Source organism: Neodothiora populina, assembly GCF_041146345.1.
Source record: "Neodothiora populina strain CPC 39397 chromosome Unknown canker_contig_12, whole genome shotgun sequence".
NCBI lineage: Eukaryota > Fungi > Ascomycota > Dothideomycetes > Dothideales > Dothioraceae > Neodothiora > Neodothiora populina.
In genome coordinates, this window is record NW_027191404.1 from 1,509,685 (window position 1) to 1,534,454 (window position 24,770).

Below are 24,770 nucleotides of genomic sequence, written 5' to 3' on the forward strand. Positions count from 1 at the left end.
CTCCGACTGGTTTCTTCCCTGCTCCCACCGGCTTCGTCAAGCGTGCCGAGAACGTACAGGAGGCCGCTCTTGTCGAGAAGCGTGAAGCTGCCGTCGAGCACAAGCGCTTTGAGGGTGCCCGCCGCGCAGTCGTTCAGAATGAGAAGAGAGGCTGGATCCCCTGGGCCCACGGCAAGGAGCCTTTCCCTACCGGCTTCCCCACTGGCACCGGTTTCGCTACCGGAACCGGCACCGGTGGTGTTGGCCCTACTGCTTACCCTACTGGCTGGTAAAGGGAGCTGTGTTCGAAGGGGATCTTGAGAACAGGCAGGGCACTGTGCAACAGCAGCAGCGATGCTGAGATCTGAACAAGGCTGGTTTGCTTTTGTCTCCAGTCCTCATGTTTCCTCATTTGTTTTGCTTTTCTTCGCGCAACCAATAGACCACTTGGAGGAAGGAATTTCATGTATACGAAGGAGATCAGAGAAATTGACGGAACGCAGAGAACGGAAGAGGAAAAGGTAGAGATATGATGGTGCGTTGTTTTGTTTGACTGCTTTTAGATCGCAAGGCTCACCTACCTTCATACTCAATCTTACCCTTTTGTTTCTGTTTTCCGTAGACTCCGAGCAAGAAAGACGAGGAACGAGGATCGTAGACGTAGATGTATCATTTGTGTTATTGCTGGCAATTTCACCTCATCTGGAAAGCTCCTTGTTGTCCTGTATGTTTCTTGCCTTGGTGAAAATTGCGTACCTTACTTGGAACAGGTAGTGTGAAGTGAAGTGGCGCGTGTTCGGGTTGACATGTCTTTTCCGACAAGAATTGATGGATATCAGATCAGTGCTTGCGTAAGGTAAGTGAGGCACGGTAAGGTGAGGTAGGTCAAGGTGCCGTACTTCAAGTCTCTTGTCTGTACCTTGCTCTGCCAACCTGAGTCATGCTGGTGATGGCGTGACAAGAAGCTCTGCGTACTTACCTCAGCTTACCTAGGTAGCTGAGCAGCTGGTCGTGCCTGCCAGATTGGGCAAGAACGTGAAAGTCTCGATACAGGATAATACGAAGGTCGAAGAGAATTTCAGTCACAGAGTACGTCGACGCTTGATCACTCTACCGAAAGAATGGGGAAAATTGGACAAGGAAAACTGCAATCTGCATTTCCTGGCAGAGCACAAACGGATGGTTGTCCGCCATGCTCGATGCCGATGATTATAGAAGTCGTCGTGGAAAAAACCCGATAGTCCCCCTGCAAGCTCTTCCGAGATAGAAAAGCAAATAAATCAACAGAGAGGAGAAAACCAAAATAAAAGGGAGCAGCACCTCAAATAGTATATGTGGTGGATGATTCAACCTTCCATACGCCATAACCCCTTGATCTTCCCAATAAAGCTCGTTTCTTTCGTCTGAGGGTGTGGAGACATCTTCTCCAGATGAGTGTGCCGGGTCGAGGAGGGGTTGTTAACGGGCACGTAGCGCACGCCGCGCTTGGGAGACACAACAGGTGACACATGGCCAGCAGCGGAGGTTGTGGCATCAGGACCAGCACTTGGCCTGATTGGAGTCGGGAGTGAAGTGGAGGGTTTTGCTGGATCGTGTCGGCCTTGCTGGGCTCCCGCGTGGCGCTATTCGATGCCGTGCTCGCGCTTGAGCTTTTCTAATTGTTCTTGACGCTCGGCCAGGTTCTGTTGTTGCTTGGCCATCTTCTCAGGCTGGTGGTAGAGGACTGTGATGAGACGGAACATGGTCAGATGAGATGAGAGAGAGAGAGAGAGAGAGAGAGAGAGAGATGACTGAAGTTGTCGTACCGACTAAGTAGCGGTTCTGGAAGTTGTAACCATTTAGCTTCTCACAAGCTTGCTTCGCATCCATGACATCTTCGTAGACGACGAAGGCGGTACCCTTGGTGTTGTTTGCAATTCCCTGACGAATTTGACTACAGCGCGTGTCAGTAGAGCGGACACTTGGATGGCTTGATGATGCGGAAGCAGCGGAGTGCGCCCGCGGCAAGTCAGATGGTGGAAACATACCGGACAGGACCGTATTTGCCAAAGAGGTCGAAGAGGTCCTCGGGGGTGACGTTGTAGCTCAAGTTCTTGACGAAAAGCGCGCTACACAAGAAGATGCGTCAGTGGATGTTACACTATGAGCGGCGCGGGCGCGGGCGCAGCGCATGAAGACAGGACTGCTGGAAGGAGGGACAGAGAGGGAGGGCGACAGCAAACGACGCATGAGGAAGAGAGATACCGATTAATGTCAGGTGCGAGTTTACCACCGCTACGACTCATAGCTTGGCTAGGATTGACTGCTGTGTGTAAAAGCGGAGGTTGATATTGGTTTGATGGAAACGACGGGATGGGTATATCTGATGGATGGAAGGATAAGGTATACAGCAGTAGTACCGAAGAACATACCAAGACTGCTCCTTCCAGTTTACCGCAGAGTTACAGGCGAGCGAGACTCAGGCTCGGGGCAAGCAACCGCACCTCGCAAGGCAGCCACGGCCCGTGCGCTTCTATACTCGTACGCTGATAGCGAACACCCCCTCGACCCCCTACCACTTGCGCTATGCTGTGCTGTGCTGTGCTGTGCTGTGCTGTGCTGTGCTGTGCTGTGCCGTGCTGTGCTGTGATATACGGCTGGCTATACTCATTTATGCAGAGTAGAGCAAAGGAAGACACCGGCTGCACGGTTCGTCTTGTGAGCAAACATGCTCTGCGCAGCTAACCTAACTCGGTCGGAGGTTCACGTCCAATTGGTGCCGAGGAATGCGTAGGGAATCTGGACGAGGCAGCAGCTACTCAGTCACTCCATCGATTATCGCAGTGCATTCGGTGTTTCCTCGACTGTATATCGATGGCCGTTTACATATGACGTCTACTGAATGCGCCAGTGTGTCGTACCTAATCATACCATACTGCTTTCGCTGATCTCGCATTCTCTGTGTGTCTATACTGTACATGGAACCGGCTGATCGGTCTCTCTGCCTGAATGCCCTCGAGCGTGCTCCTTCTCCACAACCCTTGGCTCTTTCCTGTTTGATTCACATTCACCCCCACCACGGCCCTGAGCCCGCAGGAGCCTGAGCCTGAACCTGAGCGGAGCGTACCACCAACTGCCAACTGCCGCCGCTCTTCCCCTTCCACAATCAGTCACTAATCACCGCGCAACTCCTCCTTCTGCTGTCTTCTCATCGTCAATCGAATTAGCCTTCATTCCTGGAATGCATGATACGCCATCTCCTATTTGTTTTCCGTCTCTGAAGACAAGGCCTGTCGAGGAGTGACGAGGGCGCTGCTGCGCGTCACCGCCCATCTCCGCACCACTCCCGTGTCTCTTCCGCAACCGCAACCGCAACCGCAACCGCAGTCGCAACATTACAATTGTCAATCCACAATGCCACCACTCACACCGCCGCCGCCGTCGCAAGCGTCGTCGACGTCTTCGCAATTCATCCCCTCGTCCACTTTCAAGAGGCCTGCCCTCCACCTCTCCGCTCGCTTCAGACCTTCCTCGCCCGTCGCTCCTTCCTTTGAGCCCTTGTCACCCCCTCCCCTGGCTGGTCGGAGCCTCGACTACACCACCGCTGTGCCATCGCAGCAATCTCCACAGCATGGCTCGCTGCCGCTCGCTCAGACCGACGGTCCTGCCGATGTCCGGCCACCACCGTCCAGCAATGCTCCTCGCGGTCGCAAGCATCAGCGCACACCCTCAACCATCCAAGATCTCGCTGACGCCGCCCTATTGACGAACAAACCGCAATCTTCCCCTGAGCCTCAACCACGTCCACAACCACAAGTGAGGAAGTCGTCTTCGGTCAGCTACCATGTCCAGCACTCGCCGCCTCGGTATGCTGTGCAGCCCGCCTGCTATTCCCCACACGCCTACAGAGAGCCCGCCGTCAAGAGAGCTCGCTCAGAAGTCGGACCCTCTCCTCACGCCTACGCTTTCACAGCCCGCCCCTCGACAAGTCATATGCCTCCCAATGGCGTCGCCTGTGCGCACAATGTCGAGCAAAACATAGATCGCGCTGTGAGGCGCCAGTCCGTCAACGCCATCCCTTCGGAAGATGCTGAGCTGCTCCTCAACTTCGCCAGTCGCGTGCAGCCAAGGCCCGTCAAGATGCCGAGTCCGGTCCGCGAGTCTTCTGCTCGACCACCTCCTTCACTTGCGCCGTCAGTACCCTCCCCACCTACTCTACCTGCGCTACCTGCTCCTGTGACGACTACCTCGGCAACTGAACTTGTCCAAGGCCCCAGCCAGCACGACCCTTCGGCTTCGCTGCCTTCTCCACAAGACACCAACGCGAATGAGGAAGAGCAAGGGAATGCATCCGATAAAGTGGTTGTCCAAGTCCCGGTGCAGTCAGACTCGCGCCGACCTTCTCCGGAAGATGTCATGGTGCTCGACCGAGGACAAGAGCCCTCTCTACCTCTCGCGCCGCAACAAACCCGGACCCCACCAGAGGAAGATCTGCAGGCGCCAGACGCCGATGCATCGTCACTGCTGGTCCCGCTACCTGACACCACACCTCAAGACGTGGCGGCGGCAGCGGCCAGGCAACCGAGCCAGGTCGAGTCTCTTTCTGCTGACACCGCTGGCGAGACGGATTCACCAAAGTCCAGACCGCGCAGAGGATGGCCCAAGGGAAAGCCGAGAGGACCTCGCAACAAGGCCAGCAGCACGACCAAACCACGCTCCTCTGTACGCAGATCACGAGCATCGGCCAAAACAAACGGTGAAAATGGCAGTACGAGCTCTGGGGATGATGTGCCATACTCTAATCGAATGAGACGGAAATCCGAGACCGACTTAGCCACATCGACTGCCTTCGATGCATTCACTTCGGCCCACCCGGTCCATCGGCAATCATCAGTACCGCCCCACTTCAAGTACGAGAAGATACCCGTACGCCCGAGATCTGGTGCGGGACGCAGAGCGTCGAAAAAGGTGGCAGAGGACATCATCTGTAGCGGGTGTGCCCAGACGCGCGAGTCCAGTCACGGCGAGCTGGACCAGTGGATCGGCTGCAATGGCTGCAAGGGTTGGTTCCACTACGACTGCGCCGGATTCAAGAACGAGCGCGACGTCAGAGACGTGGACAAGTTCTTCTGCGAGCCGTGCGAAGCGCAGCACGGAGCCACGACCTATGTCCGCAAGTCTTCTCGCACTCATACAAACGTCGACTATGCTGGTCTGAATCAGGGCATCCTCAAGACATCTGACGAGGACCCTGAACATCACTATATTCAGCCCATAAAGGATGGTACCTTCACTTTCGACCCCGAGACATTCCTTCGCGTACGCCCCGAGCTCGTCACGGCCGAATATTTCGAAACGTGCGCCTCCTTCAACGAGCCCATCCTGATACCCGCCGAATGGAATCCTAAGCGAAAGGCTGATCTTCGACCATCTGCCGATGTGGACATGCCTGATGCCGACGAGGCTGTTGTGGATGCTGCTACTTTCCAGTCTGCCGAAGAGGAGGATGTCATGACAAAAGAAATGGAATACGAGACCATTTTCGACGACGGCCAGGACAAGCTGGGCATGGTCATACCTCAAGGGCTCACTGTTAGACATGTCGCCAACATCATCGGTCCGGACGAGCCGCTCGATGTCATCGATGTCAAGACTCAGGGCACCCACGGTCGATGGAACATTGCCAGATTCGCGGATTATTACGAATCAGAGGGCGACAAGCCAGTGCGTAATGTCATTAGTCTGGAAGTCTCTCACACCAAGCTGGGAAAGCTGCTCCAGCGACCGAAGCTTGTCCGCCAGCTCGACCTGCAGGATTCGGTCTGGCCTGCCGAGGAGTCGGCCAAGGGGAACTATCCCAAGGTTCAGTATTACTGCTTGATGTCTGTGGCAGACAGCTTCACCGACTTTCACATAGATTTCGGTGGGTCTTCTGTCTACTACCACATCCTCCGCGGCAGGAAGACCTTCTTCTTCATTCCCCCCAAGCCGAGTCATCTCAAGGCCTACGAGGACTGGAACAACTCACCTGAGCAGAACTTCACCTGGCTCCCCACCAAGACCAAGGAATGCTATCGTGTTGATCTGTACGAGGGTGACACCATGCTTATTCCTTCTGGCTGGATTCACGCTGTGTGGACCCCGACTAACAGTCTAGTCATCGGCGGAAACTTCCTCACACGTCTGCACTACTCTACTCAATTCAAGGTTGTAGACATAGAGAAAGCCAACAAGACGCCAATGAAGTTCAGGTATCCTCAATTCCAAAGAGTCATGTGGTACACTGTCATCAAATATCTCGATGCGGATCCTCTACCGGCAGCTGTTGCACAAGCCTTCAATGATGGCTCCCAGTATCCTCGGGAGCATCCCATCTGGCAGGACTTCTCTGATGATGTTTCCGCCCCGAGTGGTGTGCCTAACACGCCTGAGTACAACGCACGGTACTATTCACAGGCCGAGCTTGACGGCCTTCCGGAGCTTGTCAACTTCATCTTCCGCACCGTCATGATCTCGCTCGGCCGGATCGAGGGCGTGTCAGAAGACACTCGCAAGAAGGTGGTCCGGTCCATCCCCAAGGGCCACGGCGATCCGCTCGATGTAGCAAGAGCTTTCGCTCTGTGGGTTGCTTGGAAGCGTGGCGATGAAGATCCTCCAGCATGGGCGCATCCTGAAGCTGATCTGCCCGACAAGGAATCCGCTGAGCCGAAGAAGCTCAGTGCTCGTGCTCTGAAGCAATTGCAAAGGCAGGAAGCCATCAACGCTTACCGTATCGCCGGTCCTGACAGACAGTCCTCACGCATCCAAGCTCCGAAGGGGTCGGTCTCAGTGTCCGCTACCTCACCTGCTCCCAGCGCCCCGAGTGTGCAGCACCAGGTTGTAGAGGGACCTGTATCGCTCGCTCAATTCACAAGCACCCCAAAGACCTCGGTCCTGGGGCCAAAACGAGTCGCCTGCGATGCTTGCAGAAAACGAAGGATCAGATGCAAGCACAAAGAGCACGTTACCCAGACGACCCCAGCATCTATGCCGTCCATGCCATCCATGCCTTCCCTGACCTCTACTAGCAACCCTTTCGACGGCATGGTCCTCGGCCAGCAGTCCTTTCAACAAACGCCCGAGCAGCATCAATTCATCGGTTACATGGATGATACTCCGCCTGCTGTGGCTAAAGTGGAGCCGATGCAGTCTCTGGGAGGTGTCGCTCCTCAGGCGCCCATGACTGCTCCTGACGCCGCAGGTCCTGCGCTTGTGCCAGGTAATGCCCTCTTGGCCGATCCAAACAGCAAGCGTGGGAGAAGCAAAGCTTGTTTTGACTGTCGTAAGAGCAAGGTAAGTCGTAGCTAACAATCATCTGCTGTGCTGGCTTTGCTGACCGGTCATGATAGCGGAGATGCGTACACGACGAAAATGGAAAACTGGATCCTGTCAAGGCAGAACAGATCCCCGTGCCCCGTGGCTCGGGCGGGAAGAAGCGCAAGGCGAGCACGAATGGTGGAAGCCCATCGGGGAGAAAGTCGTCGCAACCATTGGCCTTTGCCAACAACTCTGCTTCGTCCAGCCATGTCGCCCCGACTATGCCTTACCCAATGGGTAATGGATACCAGTCTGGCACGCCTTCGCAGCAATTCCAACAGCCCTCGCCATACCCAGAGCAGTCTGTTCAACCCCAGTGGCAGCATTCGACATATGTGTACCCCGATCCTATCAATGGGGACCCTGTTGGTTCCAGCAATGGCCCCTATCATCAAACACAAGACAGCCACATTCCGTACAACCAGCAGTCTCTAGAACAACTCGCCAATGATGTGTTGGACTCAAGATATGTCAACAATGATGAAGACGGCGGATACACTGTGCCTCAACACAGCGGTGCAGTACAGCCGTCCGCTTACCCAATGCAGCAAGCTGTCCAGTCTCACCACACAGTGCAGACACACCACAGCAGTGACAGCGGCGTGGTTTTGCCAGAAGGACAGCCTACCATGGGAGGTCCCGTGCAGGATGTCAGGCCTGCCACAGAAGCCACCAAGTCGAAACCGCTCACGGAGCACACTGATGGTATCGCGCCGGAAGTCCCCTATCCGATTGAGGTAAATGGCACCGGTGTCAGCAAGACCAGCCCCCAGAAGTCTGATGTACAGCCGAACACATTGGCTATACAGCAACCTATCGTTGGCACTGCAAGCCAAAGTGTCCAATCTGTACCGGAAACGTCTAGAAAATCTGAAGCCCCGGAGGCCAACGAAGCTGTGAAGAGCCCGGATACGACACACAGCGTCACGCACAGCAATGACACTACTAGTGACCAATCATCAGTGAAGCCGGCAGCTACTATAGTCTCGCCTCAGCTTGCGAGACCCGGGCTCAGCAATATACCTTTGTACGAACCACCAAGCTCGCTAAAAGAGCGTCGATTGTCGAAAGCATCACAGCCTTTGGAGGACATAATGGCTCTCATCGAAGGACCTGAACCTTTGCAGCGCGACAATCGTCCCAGAAGTGCTAGCAAGACCCCGGCTCCGATGGGACCACCTAAGTCGCAAGGTTCTCCCAGCAGTGTCAGGAAAAGAAAGGTTGATCACATTTTCGCCAGTCCCACCGGGACGAAGAAGGCGAAGTTCGAGGAAGAGGACGAAGAGAGTGTAAGACTTGCTAAAGAACTGCAAGGTCAAGATTGGGGCTTGCGAAGGCGTAGTCGTGAAGCTATATAGATATGACTACTACGTGATACGGAGTTTTTGCTTACATGGTATGGTTTTTCAGGGCAGACCATTGGTCACAGGATATTGGCGTTATGATTAGGAAGCTTGATCGGCTGCTGTGGGACGGTTTACTTGATAGGGGGGGGGGGGGAAAGCATGTGTGCAAACATGCAGCGAGGCGCAATAGGATTATCGGGGATTGACTATCATATCTGTAATTCGTTCTTGATCAGTTATCAGATGGCAGGACGAAGTGTGCCACTGCAATAAAATCAAATATATATCTGCATACAAGCATCGTAGTTTTTGTTCTGGTGAAGGTGCAGCAAGCGCTGGTCCGGGAAGATTTGCTCCTTCATTGGCTTGCTTACTGTACTCATCTTTCTACCGTACTGTGACCTTGTTTATCGTGCAGAACCTTCAGTCCTTTGTCATCTTGCGTCTAGATCAGCTCAGGTTTGCCGCCACACTCTCGACCATCGCATCTTCGTATGAATTCAGTGATGTGACTCAGGTCGGAGTCGCTCTCGACCAGCGCTTTTGACATAGCGCGCTGTTGTAGAGGAAGCATAGGGACCCCAGCACTTCACCACCTTCACCCGAGTATACGAGTATACGTGTGAGACTTTCCTGTCCACGATCACAATGGTTTCGTAGTGGTATGCGATCCGAGGCGATGGACACAAAGAAAACTGTAAAATAACTTTCATCTATCTTCCTGCTGGTCGTATCAACCCACGTTGCTAGATCTCACTGGGCGGCAATCTGAAACATTGGGACAGAGTCGTGTACCGAATAGTTTTACTCGACATTACCAAGTCAAGAAGTCCCAAACATAAGCGCCGCAGATTTGGATCAAACACTGGGAGACACAAAAACATGCTTCGGGCCTCGTGGCGTGCATGTGCATGTAGGTCAATGACAGACGGGTCGTGAATGTCACAAGTCTTGTTCGCTGTCCTACCATGTGCATTCTGGCTACAGAGTTCGCGCTTCTGATCCTGTGCTGAAACTCTGCTCTTGTCCTTTTCCTTGATCTCTGTCGCAGTATGCGCTTGCTCTTTTCTTCGTAAGTATGAAGTGTAAGGATGTGACGATGAAGTAGAGCTTCGACGACACTTCTATCACTTCTATCACTTCTATCACTTTGCCACACCGGCCAACAACGCTGCATCTTGTAAACAGGTAGTTCAGGCTGGTCCTGAAAAGATGCACTTATGGTATTATATGCTTATATGGCATGACTTACCGAAGCTTAAACTGACACTGATAGACGCGGGATATACAAATGCACAGCCTGGATGCTGTGACATCGTATGAATACATAACTGTTTGTTACTCGACCAGCACTGTCTATACTACGGTACCTTATAAGACACATGCGACTTTGAATGTCTTGCCTGGAAGTGTCTCATCGGACTCTCTCTCTTTGAGCGCCACATCTTCGAGCAAGAACGCATCGTATATCTGGGGTGGCCCGAGTAGAATAGGATCTACCGACACGTCTTCTTTATCCTTGCCAACCATGGTCACTTCACACACGACCTCAACCACGACCATCAAACGCACTGTATTCACGACTTCGACAACCACGATCACGCCCCTCACTTCGAGCAGGCTCGAAACAGCAGAGACAATCTCCGCGTCTGTGACGTCCTCTACTATAGCATTCTCTACGTCCTTTTCAGCAGGGCTGCTAGGCGGTCTCCCTACTGAGCCAAGCTACCACGAACCGGTCCAACAACAGCAGCCTAGTCAAGAAATTGGACGAGGTCCTGTATCGCGACGTAGAGCAGGTGCAGTTGCAGGAGGTGTTACTGGTGCTGTAGCAGGTCTCGCTGTCATTTTCCTTTTGTTTCTATTTCTTCTTCGCCGTCGAAGAAGCCGTGAGAATGAAGCAGGTACAGATGAGAAAGGCGGTCGCTCCTTGCAAGCTCAGCGAGGCTCGACAAATGCTCGCACAGTCTCTCAAAGACTAGCTTTGCCCTGGCCGCAGAGGGACTCGGAAGCTCAGCAAAACCAGCAGCACGTTGATGGTCTTGGGATATCAGATGAAGCGTCAAGGAGAAGCACACCTCAGATACCATCGATACGTTCAGTCTCGTCTATGCCGGTCATAGAAGACGGACTGATACGTATGAGTCTGAATCACTGGGATAGACCGTACTCGTTATATAATCAGGACCCCCGATCCCTGCACCCGAGTCTGCTTCCCATGCCTCTAAGGGTCATGAATCCCGATGCTGCTCGCACTTCTACTTCGCGACCCCGGACGCCGATTGCAAGACTCGATAGTGCGAACTTGGTGATAGCAGCCGCTGCTGCTCACGATGATACAGCAAGATCACCGCCATTGGGTCAAGGCAAACGCAAGAAACCTTTTGGTGCTGCGATCGCAAAGATGAAGAGGACGTTTTCTGGTGACGTTGTACCACGCAGCAGGGTTGTAGCGACTGATGCAAAGCGCGATGAAGCTGCTGTTCAGATCAATGTGAATGACGATCATTTACAACCTCCTGCGCGAGCAGCACTAATGGAACACCCGCTTTACATGCGCTCGTCGGTGATCTTGGCTGGAGGAACGACAATGTTCAAGACACCGCGGCCTGCTCCTTCACCGCTACGAGGTGTATACACGCCTTCGACACAATCAGGAGACGAAGGAGAAAGGGGTAACGCTGCTTCTGCGACTCGTTCTTCTGCAGACACATCTTGGGATCTCGTCACGCAACAGGCTCCTGAAGACCCATTTGTCACACCATCTCCACCTCGGGTATCACCTCTTTCTCACAGCTCGCCTCAGGAGGAGCAGCGCTCTGTGTCGCCACTGACCGCAGACGAAAGTATGTACTTTGGAAATAGTTCCATCATGCCGACCCCGGAGGACAAACAGCGTCCCCTGCAAGGATGGAAAAGCTATTCGGAAAAGCAATTACCACCTGCTCCGATCTCTTCACGGATAGGCGAGTGCGCGAATAACAAAGTCAAAGGGAGGGAGCCCCCGCCGATACCGCCTCTGCCGTATCCTGCTGCTGCTGCTGCTGCTGTAGTACCTTCGTCGTCTCGAAACAAGCAATCATTCTCTCGACCGTTCCCACTTCCTTTGCCTCTGCCTTTGACTAGACCCCCGGCATTGACATCGTACCCAGAAGGCTATACCACGATCAAGACTCCAAACAGCAGCCACCACAAGGAAGATTACGATGGCGACAAGTCGACGCCGAATTATGTTACCTATGACAACGACAGCTCTTCGTATCACCAACCGAAGCAGCGCTATTCCCCTCTTTCACGATCCACCTCACCTCGCACTAACAGCACTAGAGATGGCCCTGCTTCGTCACCACCAGTACAGCCATATTCGACAACGAGACAAAGACATCCCTCTTCAAACGAACGCACATATCTGACTCCGGAGCCCTGGCACATTCACACCCGACGTGGCCCCAACCAAGGAGACGAAGACAGCTCGGAAGGAGAAACACCGACGACAATAAATTCCCCATCCGCATCATCATCATCATCATCATCATCCCCTCATTCTCTCTCCTCAGCGCACGAAGACAAAAACCACATGCCTCCCTCCCCCCCGCGCCAACCCCCAAGCCCGACTCAAACCCAATCCTCAGACCAGCTCCACCTCCCGCGCCACAGAGCCCGACGACCCAACAACCCCATCCCCATCCCTCCCAGCAACAGCAGCGACACAACCTCTACAAAATCAGGCAAAAGCGGCCCATTCGATCTCGCGACGGCTAGTTTTCTGAGGATCTCGAGCTCGTCGTGCGCAGAGCGAGACGCGAGCGACGCAGACGCAGCCCGAAGGAAAGGTGATGGCGGGAATAGTGGCGACGATACCGTCATCATCAGGAGATCGAAACGCAGAAGAGAAGAAAGAGAAGAAGCAGAAGAAGGCGGGCGGCATAATTGCTGGAGCACCAACGCCAGCGCCAGCAGTGATTGTATATACGATCAAGATAGCAGCAGCGATGACAGCACTATCAGCCACGAGCGAGCTCGACGGGGCAGAAGGCAGAGGGAAGAACAGAGCGAAGCAAGGAGGAGAGGCGAAACCGACGCTTTTGCATCTCCGAATTGGAGGGCGGTGTTGGGCGTGTATGAAGGGACTTGAGAGCATGGAGACTTGTACTACTATATTTGAAGAATATCATCACTTTTGTTTGCCTGTCAAGAATGAACACGAGGGGAGTGTTTTGTTCTGACTGCGCTATTGGACGTTGTGAGACGGAATATTGTAAGAAGAAAAAGGATTTATTACGGTATCGTTTTTCGTATAGTATCTCTATACTCTGTCCCTTCCGAGACTCTCTCGAGAAAGATGGAGAATGAAGAAGTCCGTGTGAAGAAGAAAAGGGCTATTGAACACAGGCTTCCAGGTACGATGATCCCTGATGAGAAGAAGAAGAAGAAGAAGAAGAAGAAGCAGTGATCAGAAGATAGAAAACTACTCCAACTTCTTCGCCACAATCTTCAACACCTCCTCGACGCTCTTGCCCGCATTCTCCGGCGCCTTGGCGACCCCCTGCCAGACCTCTCCGTGCTTGGGCTCGTTGAGCACACACTTACTCACGACGTCGTCCTGTTTCTCCGGCGTGCCGTGCTGCAGTAAGAACTTATACCACCAGGCCCACGTGTCGCCCTGATCGGGGTCCAGCACGGCGGCTTTGGCGAACCAAGTCGCGGCCTTGTCGAGGCGGCGCTCGCCCCAGAAGATGCGCGCTACTGTCACAAACAGAATAGGGTCGTTGTCGACTTTTCGGATCGCCTCGAGACTGCGTGGTTTGCGCTGTGTGCGCGTCTCCAGGTGCCAGATCTTCTCCGACCAGAGCAGACCGCTGGTGGGGCATTCTTGGAGGGCTTGCGCCATTTTCTGCTGGGCTGCGGAGGGGTTGTTGGGCGAGGCGCGCAGTTCGAGACGGACGGATTCGCACCATAGCTGGGGGTTCTTGGGCACGGCGAGGCGGGCGCGGTCGAGGATACTACGTGCTTTGACGAGGATGCCGGCTTTTTCCTCGAGGCGAGATGCGAGAAGCCATAGCGGGACTGAGGTCGGTACGGCGCGTGTGCCGCTGTTGTAGGACTCTCGCGCTTGCGGCAGCATGCCTTTTGATTCGTAGATTTGTCCTTTTTGCATGTATAATTTGGGGCATTTCGGGAACAGAGAAAGTCCTTGGGTTGCGAGATCTAGTGCTGCTTCTCGGTCTCCTTGGGTTCGCTCGAATGCGACAGACTTGATCCACACGCGGTCGGTTCCCGCTTCTTCTCGTGCTGTCGTCAGAAGTTCGCGCGCTTGTTGTGTCTGGCCGTTGTCGGCTTCGAGTTTCACGGCTGCTAGCCAGATATCTTCGTTGTTGGGGTTCTGCTGGAATGCGGTACCTAGCACGCGACGGGCCTCGTCAATGTCGCCTGCTGACCATTTCTCTCGTGCAAGTTGCATCCAGAGGACTTCGTTGGTCGGGCAGGCTTGTACAGATCGGGCGAGGAGTTCGGAAAGTGATTCTTTGGTGCCGTGATTGCGTTCCATGTCTGCCGCTGCTAGCCAGAGTGCACTACTGTTGGTGAACACCCGGATTGCATATGCATATATTGAACGAGCGGTCTGGTAACGGCCACGTGCTATTGATGATTTGGCGTCGTCTTGCCAGATCTTCTTGCGGTCATCGTCTTCGTCCAGGCCCCATCCCAGCGTCTGCTCAATGATGGCTTGACAAGTGAGGTTGGCGCCTTCTTCTTCGCACAGTTCGGCCTCGGAGATCCACTGCTCGCGAGAAAGCATGGCAGACTCGCGAGCCAACATCTTGACCGCACGTTCCATGATCTTGGGGATGAGCTTGGTGTTGTTTGTTTGTTCTTGCAGGCGTGCGGCGGCGATCCAGATCTCGTGTGACGTGGGGATAGCTTTGCCAGCTTTGTTCAGGACGACCTTTGCGTTCTCTGGCGTCTCGAGCCTGGCCAAGGCAAGCCATAATTCCACGGACAAAGGGATGATTTCGGTAGCCTTGGCCAGCAATAGACGAGCATCGGCGGCATCTTCTTCCAGGTTGACGGCTTCCTTCCACAGCGCCACCGACTGAGGCACGTGGTCCAAAGCCTGTCGCAACACTCTCTTGCGCGCTGAAGGGAGATGCTCGAGCTTCATGGCCTCGACCCAGATGCGCACGGAGCGACTGTTCTCCTTGATGGCTTTGGCGGCGATGATCTTGGCATTGGCGCTGTCGTGAAGGCGGATGGCCTCCAGCCACACATCTTCACTCTTGGGACAGTACTCGCAGCCTCGCATTATGACATTCCGAGCAGCGACAGTTTTGCCGGCGAATTCCTCCAGTCTTGCAGCAGCGATCCATCCAGGGCCGTGGCGCATGTTGGTTTTGATGACGGATTCCAGCAGTGTCCTCGCTCGCGCAATGTCCGCCACAGGGATCTCTCCTGCTTTCATCTCGGTTTTTGACAATGAAGTCAGATAGCCCTTGGGGTCGATGCTGGTCGAGGTGCCTGACACGGAAGCCTCACCCCCGGCCGAGCCTTCAGCTGCCTGATCCAGGCGCACCTGCAGGACCTTGTCTCTGGCAGCTCCAATGTCGGCGAAATTCGTCATGGTCCCTTCTGCAGCATCCGCTCTCCCTCCAGCAGGTCCGTCCGTGCTTCCGTCATCGTTGATTGTCGTGTCCAGCTGTCCAGCATCTCTTGCGCCGGCTAGAACACTGTCGGGTACAGCATAGAAGCGTTGTCGTAGATTCTGCTTGTTCCTCCTGTTCTTGCCCGTCAAGTCGCCAACCTCGGGGATGCTGGCCCACTCGTCGTCCGTCACACTTCCCAGTGCTCGTTTCAGATCGGCGAATTGCTGCTGGATCTTGGGGTTGTTCCGTTCGTATTCTTCTCGCTCTTGCTTTTCACGGGCTTCCCTGTTGGTGACGAGGACTCACGTCGGTAATCTGTGCAGCCAAGATCTTTGAAGATGATGAACATGTGCTTGCTTTGTACGGAATAGAGGTGGTGTTGCGAGAGGCTTGGGGGGGGGGGGGGGGGCTTGGAGGGAAGGAAGGGCGAGGGTCGAATATGGTCAAGGGAAGGAAAAAAAAAAAAGAAAAAAGAAACAAGAGAAAACTAACCTCCGTATCTTGCGTCGCCTATCCATTTTGGCATCAACCTCATCATAAATCCTGTCTGCCTCATCGTCGTCGCGATCATAGTTGCCGCCGGCGAACAGCCCACTCTCATTATCGGGATCCTGGAATCGTTCGTCGTCATCGTCGTCCTCCTTCTCTTTGCCACTGACACCATAGGCGGTCGGAGGAGCGTTTCCCAACTGTGCAGCTCGCTTGGCGAGAGCTTCCTTGATTTGTTCCTCGCTGGGTCCTTCTCTCGCCGGGCCCAGATCTGATCGCGTCGTGAATCCTGTCGCGCCTCGGCCCAGACCTGCCACGTAATTTTCTGGCGCCGGTTGGCTCAAGAAGTCCTTGCGCCCGGACATAGTGTCGCGGGTTGTGTTATCAGTTGGTTAGTGATGAAACACAGATTAATCAATAAAGATGTCTACTGCATGTGATTGACATGATGGTATATGCCAAGCCCGAGAGGCAAACCAAGCAAACTTCACATAAATGTCTCGCAAATAGTCTTGTAGCCTGACATGCAGAGAGACTCGTTCAGGAACAAAATCTACAGTTGCATTCCATTCATTGCAACTGGTTGACCGCGACAGAGCATCGCTTGACTCACCACTGCTTTGCTCGTTTGCCTGCAACATCTTTTTGGGCCTGGGGACGGCGGCACAGGATAAACAAATCAGAATAGAAAGAAGAAAAATCGATAATTGCCCCCGTCGCTCAGTAGATGGCGACGGATAAAGGGCACGACGTCAAAGGGCGTTTTGATTCTTCCTTCTCTTCTCCTGTCTCTAATCTTGAACACAATAATAAAAACAAACATGATCTCCCATCGCTTTGTTGGATGCCGGAGTCTGGGATATTGTTGAATCATCACCAAACGCCGACGCTAGATGCAACCCGTATTCTTTTCCCGGCCACCCGAGTCTATGTTTGTTGAATACACTGCAAGCTCCACACATTGTCTCAGGCGTGGCCGCCCTTTTTATAATCTAAAGGGGTATTTTGTATCTTGTTCCTCATTCATCTTTTTTTCCCATGTATCAACGCCGAAAACTGAAAACACCCTGAGCCAAGGGCTTAAATGGCATGCGTCATGATATCCTCTTTAAAACTTGAGGGTCTTGGGCTTCTCCCAGGTGAAGTCAGGGTTGGAGAAGTGGCCGTTCTTGGCCGTCTGGCAGTAGATGGGCTTGATGAGGTCAAGTTCCTTGACAATGACACCAGGGCGGAGATCGAAGTTGTTGAGGATGATCTCCACGAGCTCGTCAGAAGACTTGTCCGAAGTACCGTAGGTCTCGACGAAAATCGAGAGGGGCTCGGCGACACCGATGGCGTACGAGAACTGCACAAGAGCACGGCGAGCGAGGCCAGCAGTGACAAGGGACTTGGCGACCCAACGGGCGAGGTAGGCAGCGGAACGGTCGACCTTGGAGTAGTCCTTTCCGGAGAAAGCACCACCACCGTGGGCACCCCAACCACCGTAGGTATCGACGATGATCTTGCGGCCAGTGAGACCAGCGTCACCTTGGGGACCACCGATGATGAAGAGGCCGGAAGGTTGAATCTGCAATCACGCGTTAGTGGAAGACAAACCAGATGCACAAGCAGCAAAACTTACGTGGTAGACGGTCTTCTCGTCAAGGTACTTGGCGGGGATGACCTTCTTGATGATCTTCTCGAGAATCTCCTTGCGGAGCTCCTCGGTGGTGATGTCAGGAGAGTGCTGGGCAGAGACGACAACGGTGTCGACACGCTTGGGGATGACGGCACCGCCATCGTGCTCGTACTCGACGGTGACCTGGGTCTTGGTGTCGGGCCTCAACCAGGGAGAGAGCCGTCGTTTCTGGCGGCCTTCATGGCAGCGTTGAGTCTGTGAGAGAGCTGGATGGTGAGAGGGAGGAGCTCGGGGGTCTCGTCGGTGGCATAACCGAACATGATCCCCTGGTCACCGGCGCCGAGCTTCTCGAGAGCCTCCTCGTAGTGGAGACCCTGAGCAATGTCGGGGGACTGCTCCTCAATGGCGACGAGTACGTTGCAGGTCTTGTAGTCGAAGCCCTTGCTGGAGTCGTCGTAGCCAATGTCCTTGATGGTCTGACGGATGATCTTCTGGTAGTCGAGACGAGCCTTGGTGGTGATCTCGCCGAAAACCATGATCATACCGGTCTTGGTGGCAGTCTCACAGGCGACCTTGGAGAGGGGGTCCTCCTTAAGGCAGGCATCGAGGATTGCATCAGAGACCTGATCGGCGATCTTGTCGGGGTGACCCTGTAGCACAGTGTGAGTCTTGCTGTGTGCACAACACAAGCAGAGTGATGAGTTCACGTACCTCACCGACAGACTCGGAGGTGAAAAGGAAGGAGTTGGAGCTCTTGCCAGCGATGCCGTTTGCGGAGACCATCTTTGCTGATGTGGTGGTTTTTTTCGCGTGGGGGCGGGGTATCTAAGATGAAAAAGAGAAGGAAAAAAGTCCGCGATGAGACTCAGTGGTCAATTAAATTCAAGAGGGCGACGAGAGCACACAAGGACCAATAGATCGAAGGAGAGATAGATGGGAGAGTGTCTGAGAAAGAAAAGAGAGAGAGAGGGACGAAGGTGGAGAGTTTAAAGTGAAGAAAAGCGGATGAATGACTGGGGTGGGGAACGGACGCCTGGAGAGGGAATGTTTGATTGATTGGATTGCACGCGGCGTCGACTTTGTTCCTTAATTCTGCTCTGGTCTTTTTGATCTCGTCAGACCCGTCTGCCTCTTTTCTCGCTTTGCAGGGCACCTCTTACTGTAGCTAAATGCCGAAAAACGAAACTTTTTGCTTGTCGACGCGATGTCGCAATACCGGCTAATTTCCGGAAAGTGGAGCTTCACCTCGAAGGTTGCCCTCCACTTTATCTCAAGATGCACATTCAATGATCGTATCATATTTCATCAGCATCAGCACTAATAAAGATGCCTACTTGTATCAGATCAGTTGAAAACCCCGAGCCGTCCTCCGTCCTCCGATCTGGACTTAACCTCCGGTGGGGCAAGGCGTATGATCTTGGAATCAATTGAATAACTCCGAGGGACGAAATGTTTCCAGTATCGTTGAATTAGGTAGGTTTGACCACAAGAACAATAGCAGTGATACACCTCTCTCTGTCTTTGTAGTTATCTTTGATTATGTATGAGTATGCGCAAAGAATAAACCCCCAAATAGAAAAAGAAAAAAAACCTCCGTAGCTATGTTTTAAGTTCGGTGTCCTTACCAGCTGTCCTGTTGGCGCAGACAAAATAAGAGTTGGCCCGGCATTAATCAAACACTAATGATTACAAGAACAACTGGTGGGGTGGACATGCTTCAAGTCAGCCTGGACCCTGTCGCCGTCAAGTTCGTCTACGAGTCAGATCTACCTTAGACAACAACAACCTTATTTTTTGCCGAACATGTCATGTAAGAGATGACCATACAGCATACTTGCACTTCAATTGGTTCAAAATGCTATTGGAAGGTCATGAGTGTGTGAGCAGCGTGCATGTACGCCGATTAGCTTCAGATACTTCAGAAGGGCCATGAGAAAACAGACAAGCATGCTTGTACGCCGGTTAGCTTGACAAGCTTTGACTGGGCCATGAGTAGATAGTGAACAACAAGAGCAGTCCTAGAGAAGGACTTCAGGAGTCAAGGATTTTCAGACAAGCTCAAGATGTGCCAGATGCGCGTTGCTGCAACGCGTGTCGTCATGGCGAAACCACACTTCACTCTCCAATGGGTTGGAGAAACGAGTTGCTCTCATGGGTCGTCTATATTCCAGAACAGGCCCCTTCCACCACTCAGCCTCTCAAGTCTCCTTGTGTGCTCTTCTAGCAACACTCTCCTCCGTCTCCAACAGCGACGCCGATGCTGCCCCTTCCTTCTCGTCGTCCTCGGGAGCAAAGACAAAAGTGCGGAACTCGTCGTTGATCCACCATGGAGTCGTTTGCTCGCCCTTTTCGTCGACGTCGCCTGTCAGGTAGTGGGCAAAATTGCCGTGGCTGACCAGTACAACTTCCTTTTCCGGACGATCTTTTACCCAGTTCCGCAGACTATTTTTTTTTTGGCTGAGTTAGTATCTTGCAGTGGGATAGGGGATAGAAGTGATGACGACGAGCGTTCATTGAGAGCCATCACTGTGGACTTGCACAAGACTTACCGTCTAGCTCTCTCCATAGTGACAGCGACCTCGACACCATACAAACTTCCCCTCTTGCCATTCCACCCATCCTTGACCAACCCCACATCGACTTTATCACCGAACCACCCCTCAATCACTTCCTTCTCGCTTCCTGTATCGCACGCTTCGGCGGTCGCTTCCTGGGCGTCAGGCACACAAACAACCTTGAGGTTCTTAGGCGCCAATGTGGCTGGCTCAAACGCCACCAATGCAGTCTCGATGGCCCGACGCAGAGGCGAGGCAAGCAATAAATCAACACTGTGATGCGAAGGGAATTGGCTACGCAAGAGCAGTGAGTTCTCGATTCCGAGAGGTGTGATCTGAGGATCGTGGATCGAGTGGCCATTGGGCGTTATTTCATGGTAACCCTGCGCGTGCCGGACTATGTGCAGCTTCTTTTGTGTCATTTTCGCTCTTGAGTCTAGATTTTGTTCAACTCCTGGCAATACTTTCATAGATTGTTAGCTCTGAATGGCGTGTTATATACGAACAGCGAAGACCATCTCGTTGGTCACGAAGGAGATATATGCACGAGTTCGCAAACTAGTCTGGAACCAAACAAGGCGCGACTCCGGAGCCCTCGTCTTCTTGAGACGTCGACACATGGAATTGCATATGCAACGCAATGCATTGGGGAGACCACAAGTCAATGCTCGTTCTGCGTTCATCATTGGTCTCACTCCCCAAATTACAAGCAAGACCAAGTTGAGAAGAGTACGTATGCATACGACTGTGATACACACCGCTTGAGACGCCGTAACGAGAACAGGGTCCCCGTCTAGACCGCAAGAGTGAATCCAGCTTTCCATCTCTTTTTGTGTTCACAACCGACGAGAGAAGACAATTCGAAGGTAATACTAACCTGCTATAGACCAAAGAAATAGCTGACCCCTCCTCGATATAAATACTAGGAAAAAGCGACAGATAATCGACCGTGTTTATATCAGGAATTGCGAAAAGAGCATGAAACGTGGTTAGAAATCGCAGAGAGATCGACCTCAGATCTTGGGGAATTTCTCTTGTGAGATAAACGAGGGCGGGCGGCTTAGGGAGGCAACAAAGGAAGTGGGTTGATAGGTCGCTTTAGATCGAGGGACAAAGGCGCTTTAAACGTGGAAGCGTCCGCACTTGAGATGCTTCTAACGTTCTAGTGTTTAGGTATCACTGGAAGCTGCTTGAGAGTTCCCCGCGGAAAGCCGCGCGCTTTGGTTTAGATCTAATTAGCATATGTACTATGGCATAAAGCATAAAGAGCGATTTTGCTTATTCTTCATGCGCAGCTTTGCTTGAGTCCAATGAAGCTAGATTGTGTGCTCAGAATGCTAACCAATTCGACACGTTCGTGGTCAATACCCGCGGATATATCTTATGATACGCTTAACATATAACCTCGCAGACATACTTTGTGGTTCAGCTGAAGATGCTTGGATACGCATAGCGTTTGCATCAATATACAGCGCAGCTACGGACAGAAAGGACAGCCATTAAGATTTCGACTCCATCCATTCCCTTGCGCCTATTTTTAAGAAAACAGTACCATGTTTGCACACTCATAGTTTCGGACCCTCTCTCCCCTTCGATCGTCCAACCCACTCCTCCAGAGCATTCACTCCAGCCTTAGCGACCTCCTCATCCTGCGCCGGCGTTCCCGTACTGACTCCAATAGCACCCACCACCGCCCCATCAAGCGCAATAGGCAGACCTCCTCCGATCAACGTGAATCGCCCACCATTGGTATTGTGAATACCGTAAGCGGGACCACCTGGCAAGAAGACTTTGTTGCCTGCATAATTCGATGTGGGCGCGCGGTGGCCGGCTGCTGTGAAGGCTTTGTCGATGGATGTTTGGATACTGGTGAGTTTGGCGTTGGGCATGCGGGTGAAGTGCACTAAATGCAGGGTGCTGTCTACCAAGGCGATGTTGAAGTCTTTTGTGTCACAGAGTTTAGCTACGTCTTCCTCTTCATCTTCTTCAGTGAGTTACTCACCTATGCCCATCTCTCTCGCCTTCTGTTGTGCAGCGGCAGACACAATCTCTGCTGCTCGCAATGAGAGGACAGGAAGTGCGCGCGTTGCTGCAGCATCCGCGTTCGAGGAATTCGAGGATGCCATGGTTTTCGTAGTATTGGGGTGAGTAAGATCTGGAAGTAAACCAGAAGTCTTCCTTGCTATATCCTAGACAAGTGAAATTGTCTTGGGACAATGTACTGATGTTTACAAGCTCTGAAGAGCGACGGGAGTTTGTATATTATCTATGACTACCTTACCTTATCGTGGACGAGAGGAAGCTCGGTACAAAGAACAAAATGAAGTCATCGGGAACACTCGGTTTCGGCATTACCCCACAACATACGACTTATCCCCGGTCTATCGAATATCGCGAAAGCATATCGATCCATCATGGCTTCGTAACCGCGTAATATGATACGAAGGGTGCCCGATCATCTGAGTACACAGAGGGTGGCATGTCTGTACTTCAGTATGTAGGATGAGTCAAGAGTCGGCGGTCTACTTGTTGCTTTCCTTTCTTCTCTCTAGCACTCCAAGGACGTCCGCAGCACTGTTCTTGTCGCCCTTCCTCTTCCTTGATCTCTTCTTCTTACCACCGCCTCCGCCCTCGTGTCCCCCGTCATCATCGTCGTCGTCACCAGTGGCCCCAGATCCTTTCCACTGTGACAGCTTGATCTTGCTGCCCCCTTCTGCGGCATCTTCATCGTCACCACCCCTCGACGAGCCGAATCCGAGATCCATATCCTCGAAATCCCGGTCATTATTTGCGAGCATGGCAGCGCGTTTCTTGAGCCTGGCTTCCTTTGCAGCTTCATCCTCTTCACCGTCCTCGTCCTTTGAATCACCTCCGAGAGAGAAAGCGACGTTGGAAAGGGCACTGGCCTTCTTGATCGCAGCAAGAAAGTTGGAGTCATTGAAGGGATTCTGAGGCGCCTCTTCCGTTGGCTCAGGTGCTGCTGATCTGAAATAGTTGCGTGTCGTGGCTGCGATTGGTTTTTTTTGTATCTGTACTGGCAATGGAGGAGGGGGCATTGACTTTGTTTCCGAGTCTGCTTCAACAGACGACGAGACAGATCGTGGTGACCTTGAAGTCCTGACCTCCTCTTTGCTTGCATTCGTTCGTCGAGCTGCAATCTCTCCTTCTTCGCCCGAGTCAGAAGAGTCGTCATCATCATCGTCGCTATCGTCAGCCTCGCCAAGTGGATTATAGTCGGTTCCCACGTCGCCAAAGATATCACCTTCATCTTCAGATTCCTCTTTGGGCACTTCCTTCTTCTGCTCCTTAAGCGTTGGTATTGTAATGCCCTCATCAAGGAACTTGATAGGCTTCTCTGCAGCTTGCTCGGGATCATTGATTTCGTTCCCGGGTTGCACTTTGCGCACTTTCTTCTTGACGTTTCCGTGCTCGTCGACTGTGATCATCACCTCCCTGCCCTTGTCATCCCGCTCGATGCGGGTGCCCGAGTGCTGCTTGGAAGCAATATCCCGAAATGCTGCGCCGAGTTCTGGTCGCGCAGCATTCCTGGCTTCTGCTGCTGCCTTTCTCTGTGCTTTCAGATCTGCCAAGATCTGATCTCGAGTACGTTTGGCTCCAGCAACAGAGCGCGGTTGCTTAGCAACTTCTCCTTTCTTTTGTGTCTTTTCCCGCTCCAGTCGCGCAACCTCTTTTTCTTCTAGTCGATCGAGTTCCTCATCAATGTCTTCCTCGGCCTCCTTTGTGCCGCCTCCAATAACATCTTCACCCCTCCTCACGCGCTCCAACAGTTTGCGGTCAAGACCTTTCACCAAGTGAGTAGTAGAAACGTTGCCACCGGTGATCTGATCTCGCAATGCTTCAAAAGTGGCCTGGTCTAGCTGACCGAGTTTCATCTGTTCTTCAAGGGCCTTGATTCTTGCACCCTTCTCGTCGTCTTCGTAGTCTTTCCGTTCCAGAGTACGATCCTGGTATCCAGCGGCCAGCTTCGATCCCTTTGGAGCAGCAGAAGACTTCCACCTCTTTCCCTGCTGGCCAGAGGCCGCTGCATTTCTTTCCTGAACCTGGCGCGCAAAGTCGACGCCAGCTGCGCCCTTGACTGTGCGCGGAGTCATGGGCATGAAGGAGGCCTTTCTGGTGCCCAGCGCTGCTGTGCGCGGTTTCGCGCTGGGGCCTGGAGGACTTGCGCTTGATCCATTCTTGCTCGCAGCCTCCTTCTCCAGGAGCAGCCGGCGGAACTGCTCGTTATTCATCGCAAAAGTTTATGGTGTTTCTGTTGTCATGTGAAGACAACGAGAGGAAAGTTGCTTGAGAAGCCCCATCGGTCGTAGTTGAACCGAGGTCACACTTATCGATAAGGGCAGATTGCCAAGTCCGACAAGCCTTATGCTTAGCCCTCTTGATTGGACCACCGGCATACCTTATACGGCAAATGGACATCTGAGCCGTTCATACAGCACCAGCAAATGTGGCAAACGTCAGTCTACTATATCGTGCAGTGGACTAAACAGCGACTAAACACAAATAAGCATTCTCCACATCCTGTTGGTCGCCATAGCCCGGGGTTGTTCACATGTTCAACCAAGAACAAAGACGGCTTGTTGCTAGACCTCACTCCCTCTACATGCAGTACCTCCGAGGAATCATTCTCCAGAGTACTAGTATCATGAAGGGGGCCAACCACCCCACTCGAATATGCAGCGGACCCACTGATCATCAGATCGTTTCCAGTTTCGCAGCCCCTGCTACTGCACTCAAAGCTTGTGCCCGATATTTTGTGCGGAGAAGATCAGCGTGGAGACGAAAGCAT

General features: G+C 53.0%; 6 protein-coding genes across 6 annotated transcripts; 1 reads left to right on the top strand and 5 right to left on the bottom strand.

The window, feature by feature from the left end:
* Positions 1-1,601: 1,601 nt before the first annotated feature.
* Positions 1,602-2,264, bottom strand: AAFC00_001189 (uncharacterized protein; the record flags this gene model as incomplete). The annotated part of the gene is made up of 4 exons (XM_069340350.1): positions 1,602-1,702; positions 1,785-1,912; positions 2,007-2,087; positions 2,224-2,264. 4 exons carry the CDS (start codon positions 2,262-2,264, stop codon positions 1,602-1,604), a joined length of 351 nt encoding a protein of 116 aa, XP_069203818.1.
* Positions 2,265-3,372: 1,108 nt separating this feature from the next.
* AAFC00_001190 (uncharacterized protein) lies at positions 3,373-8,672 on the top strand (the record flags this gene model as incomplete). Its single annotated transcript, XM_069340351.1, has 2 exons — positions 3,373-7,290; positions 7,347-8,672. 2 exons carry the CDS (start codon positions 3,373-3,375, stop codon positions 8,670-8,672), a joined length of 5,244 nt encoding a protein of 1,747 aa, XP_069203819.1.
* A 4,456-nt stretch (positions 8,673-13,128) lies between these two features.
* AAFC00_001191 (uncharacterized protein) lies at positions 13,129-16,155 on the bottom strand (the record flags this gene model as incomplete). Its single annotated transcript, XM_069340352.1, has 2 exons — positions 13,129-15,586; positions 15,794-16,155. The coding sequence occupies 2 exons, from the start codon at positions 16,153-16,155 to the stop codon at positions 13,129-13,131; spliced, it is 2,820 nt and encodes a 939-aa protein (XP_069203820.1).
* Positions 16,156-19,606: 3,451 nt separating this feature from the next.
* AAFC00_001192 (uncharacterized protein) lies at positions 19,607-20,385 on the bottom strand (the record flags this gene model as incomplete). Its single annotated transcript, XM_069340353.1, has 2 exons — positions 19,607-19,850; positions 19,958-20,385. The coding sequence occupies 2 exons, from the start codon at positions 20,383-20,385 to the stop codon at positions 19,607-19,609; spliced, it is 672 nt and encodes a 223-aa protein (XP_069203821.1).
* Positions 20,386-21,528: 1,143 nt separating this feature from the next.
* On the bottom strand, positions 21,529-22,089 carry AAFC00_001193 (uncharacterized protein; the record flags this gene model as incomplete). The annotated part of the gene is made up of 2 exons (XM_069340355.1): positions 21,529-21,905; positions 21,966-22,089. 2 exons carry the CDS (start codon positions 22,087-22,089, stop codon positions 21,529-21,531), a joined length of 501 nt encoding a protein of 166 aa, XP_069203822.1.
* A 396-nt stretch (positions 22,090-22,485) lies between these two features.
* Positions 22,486-24,213, bottom strand: AAFC00_001194 (uncharacterized protein; the record flags this gene model as incomplete). Its single annotated transcript, XM_069340356.1, has 1 exon — positions 22,486-24,213. The coding sequence occupies one exon, from the start codon at positions 24,211-24,213 to the stop codon at positions 22,486-22,488; it is 1,728 nt and encodes a 575-aa protein (XP_069203823.1).
* Positions 24,214-24,770: the final 557 nt, after the last annotated feature.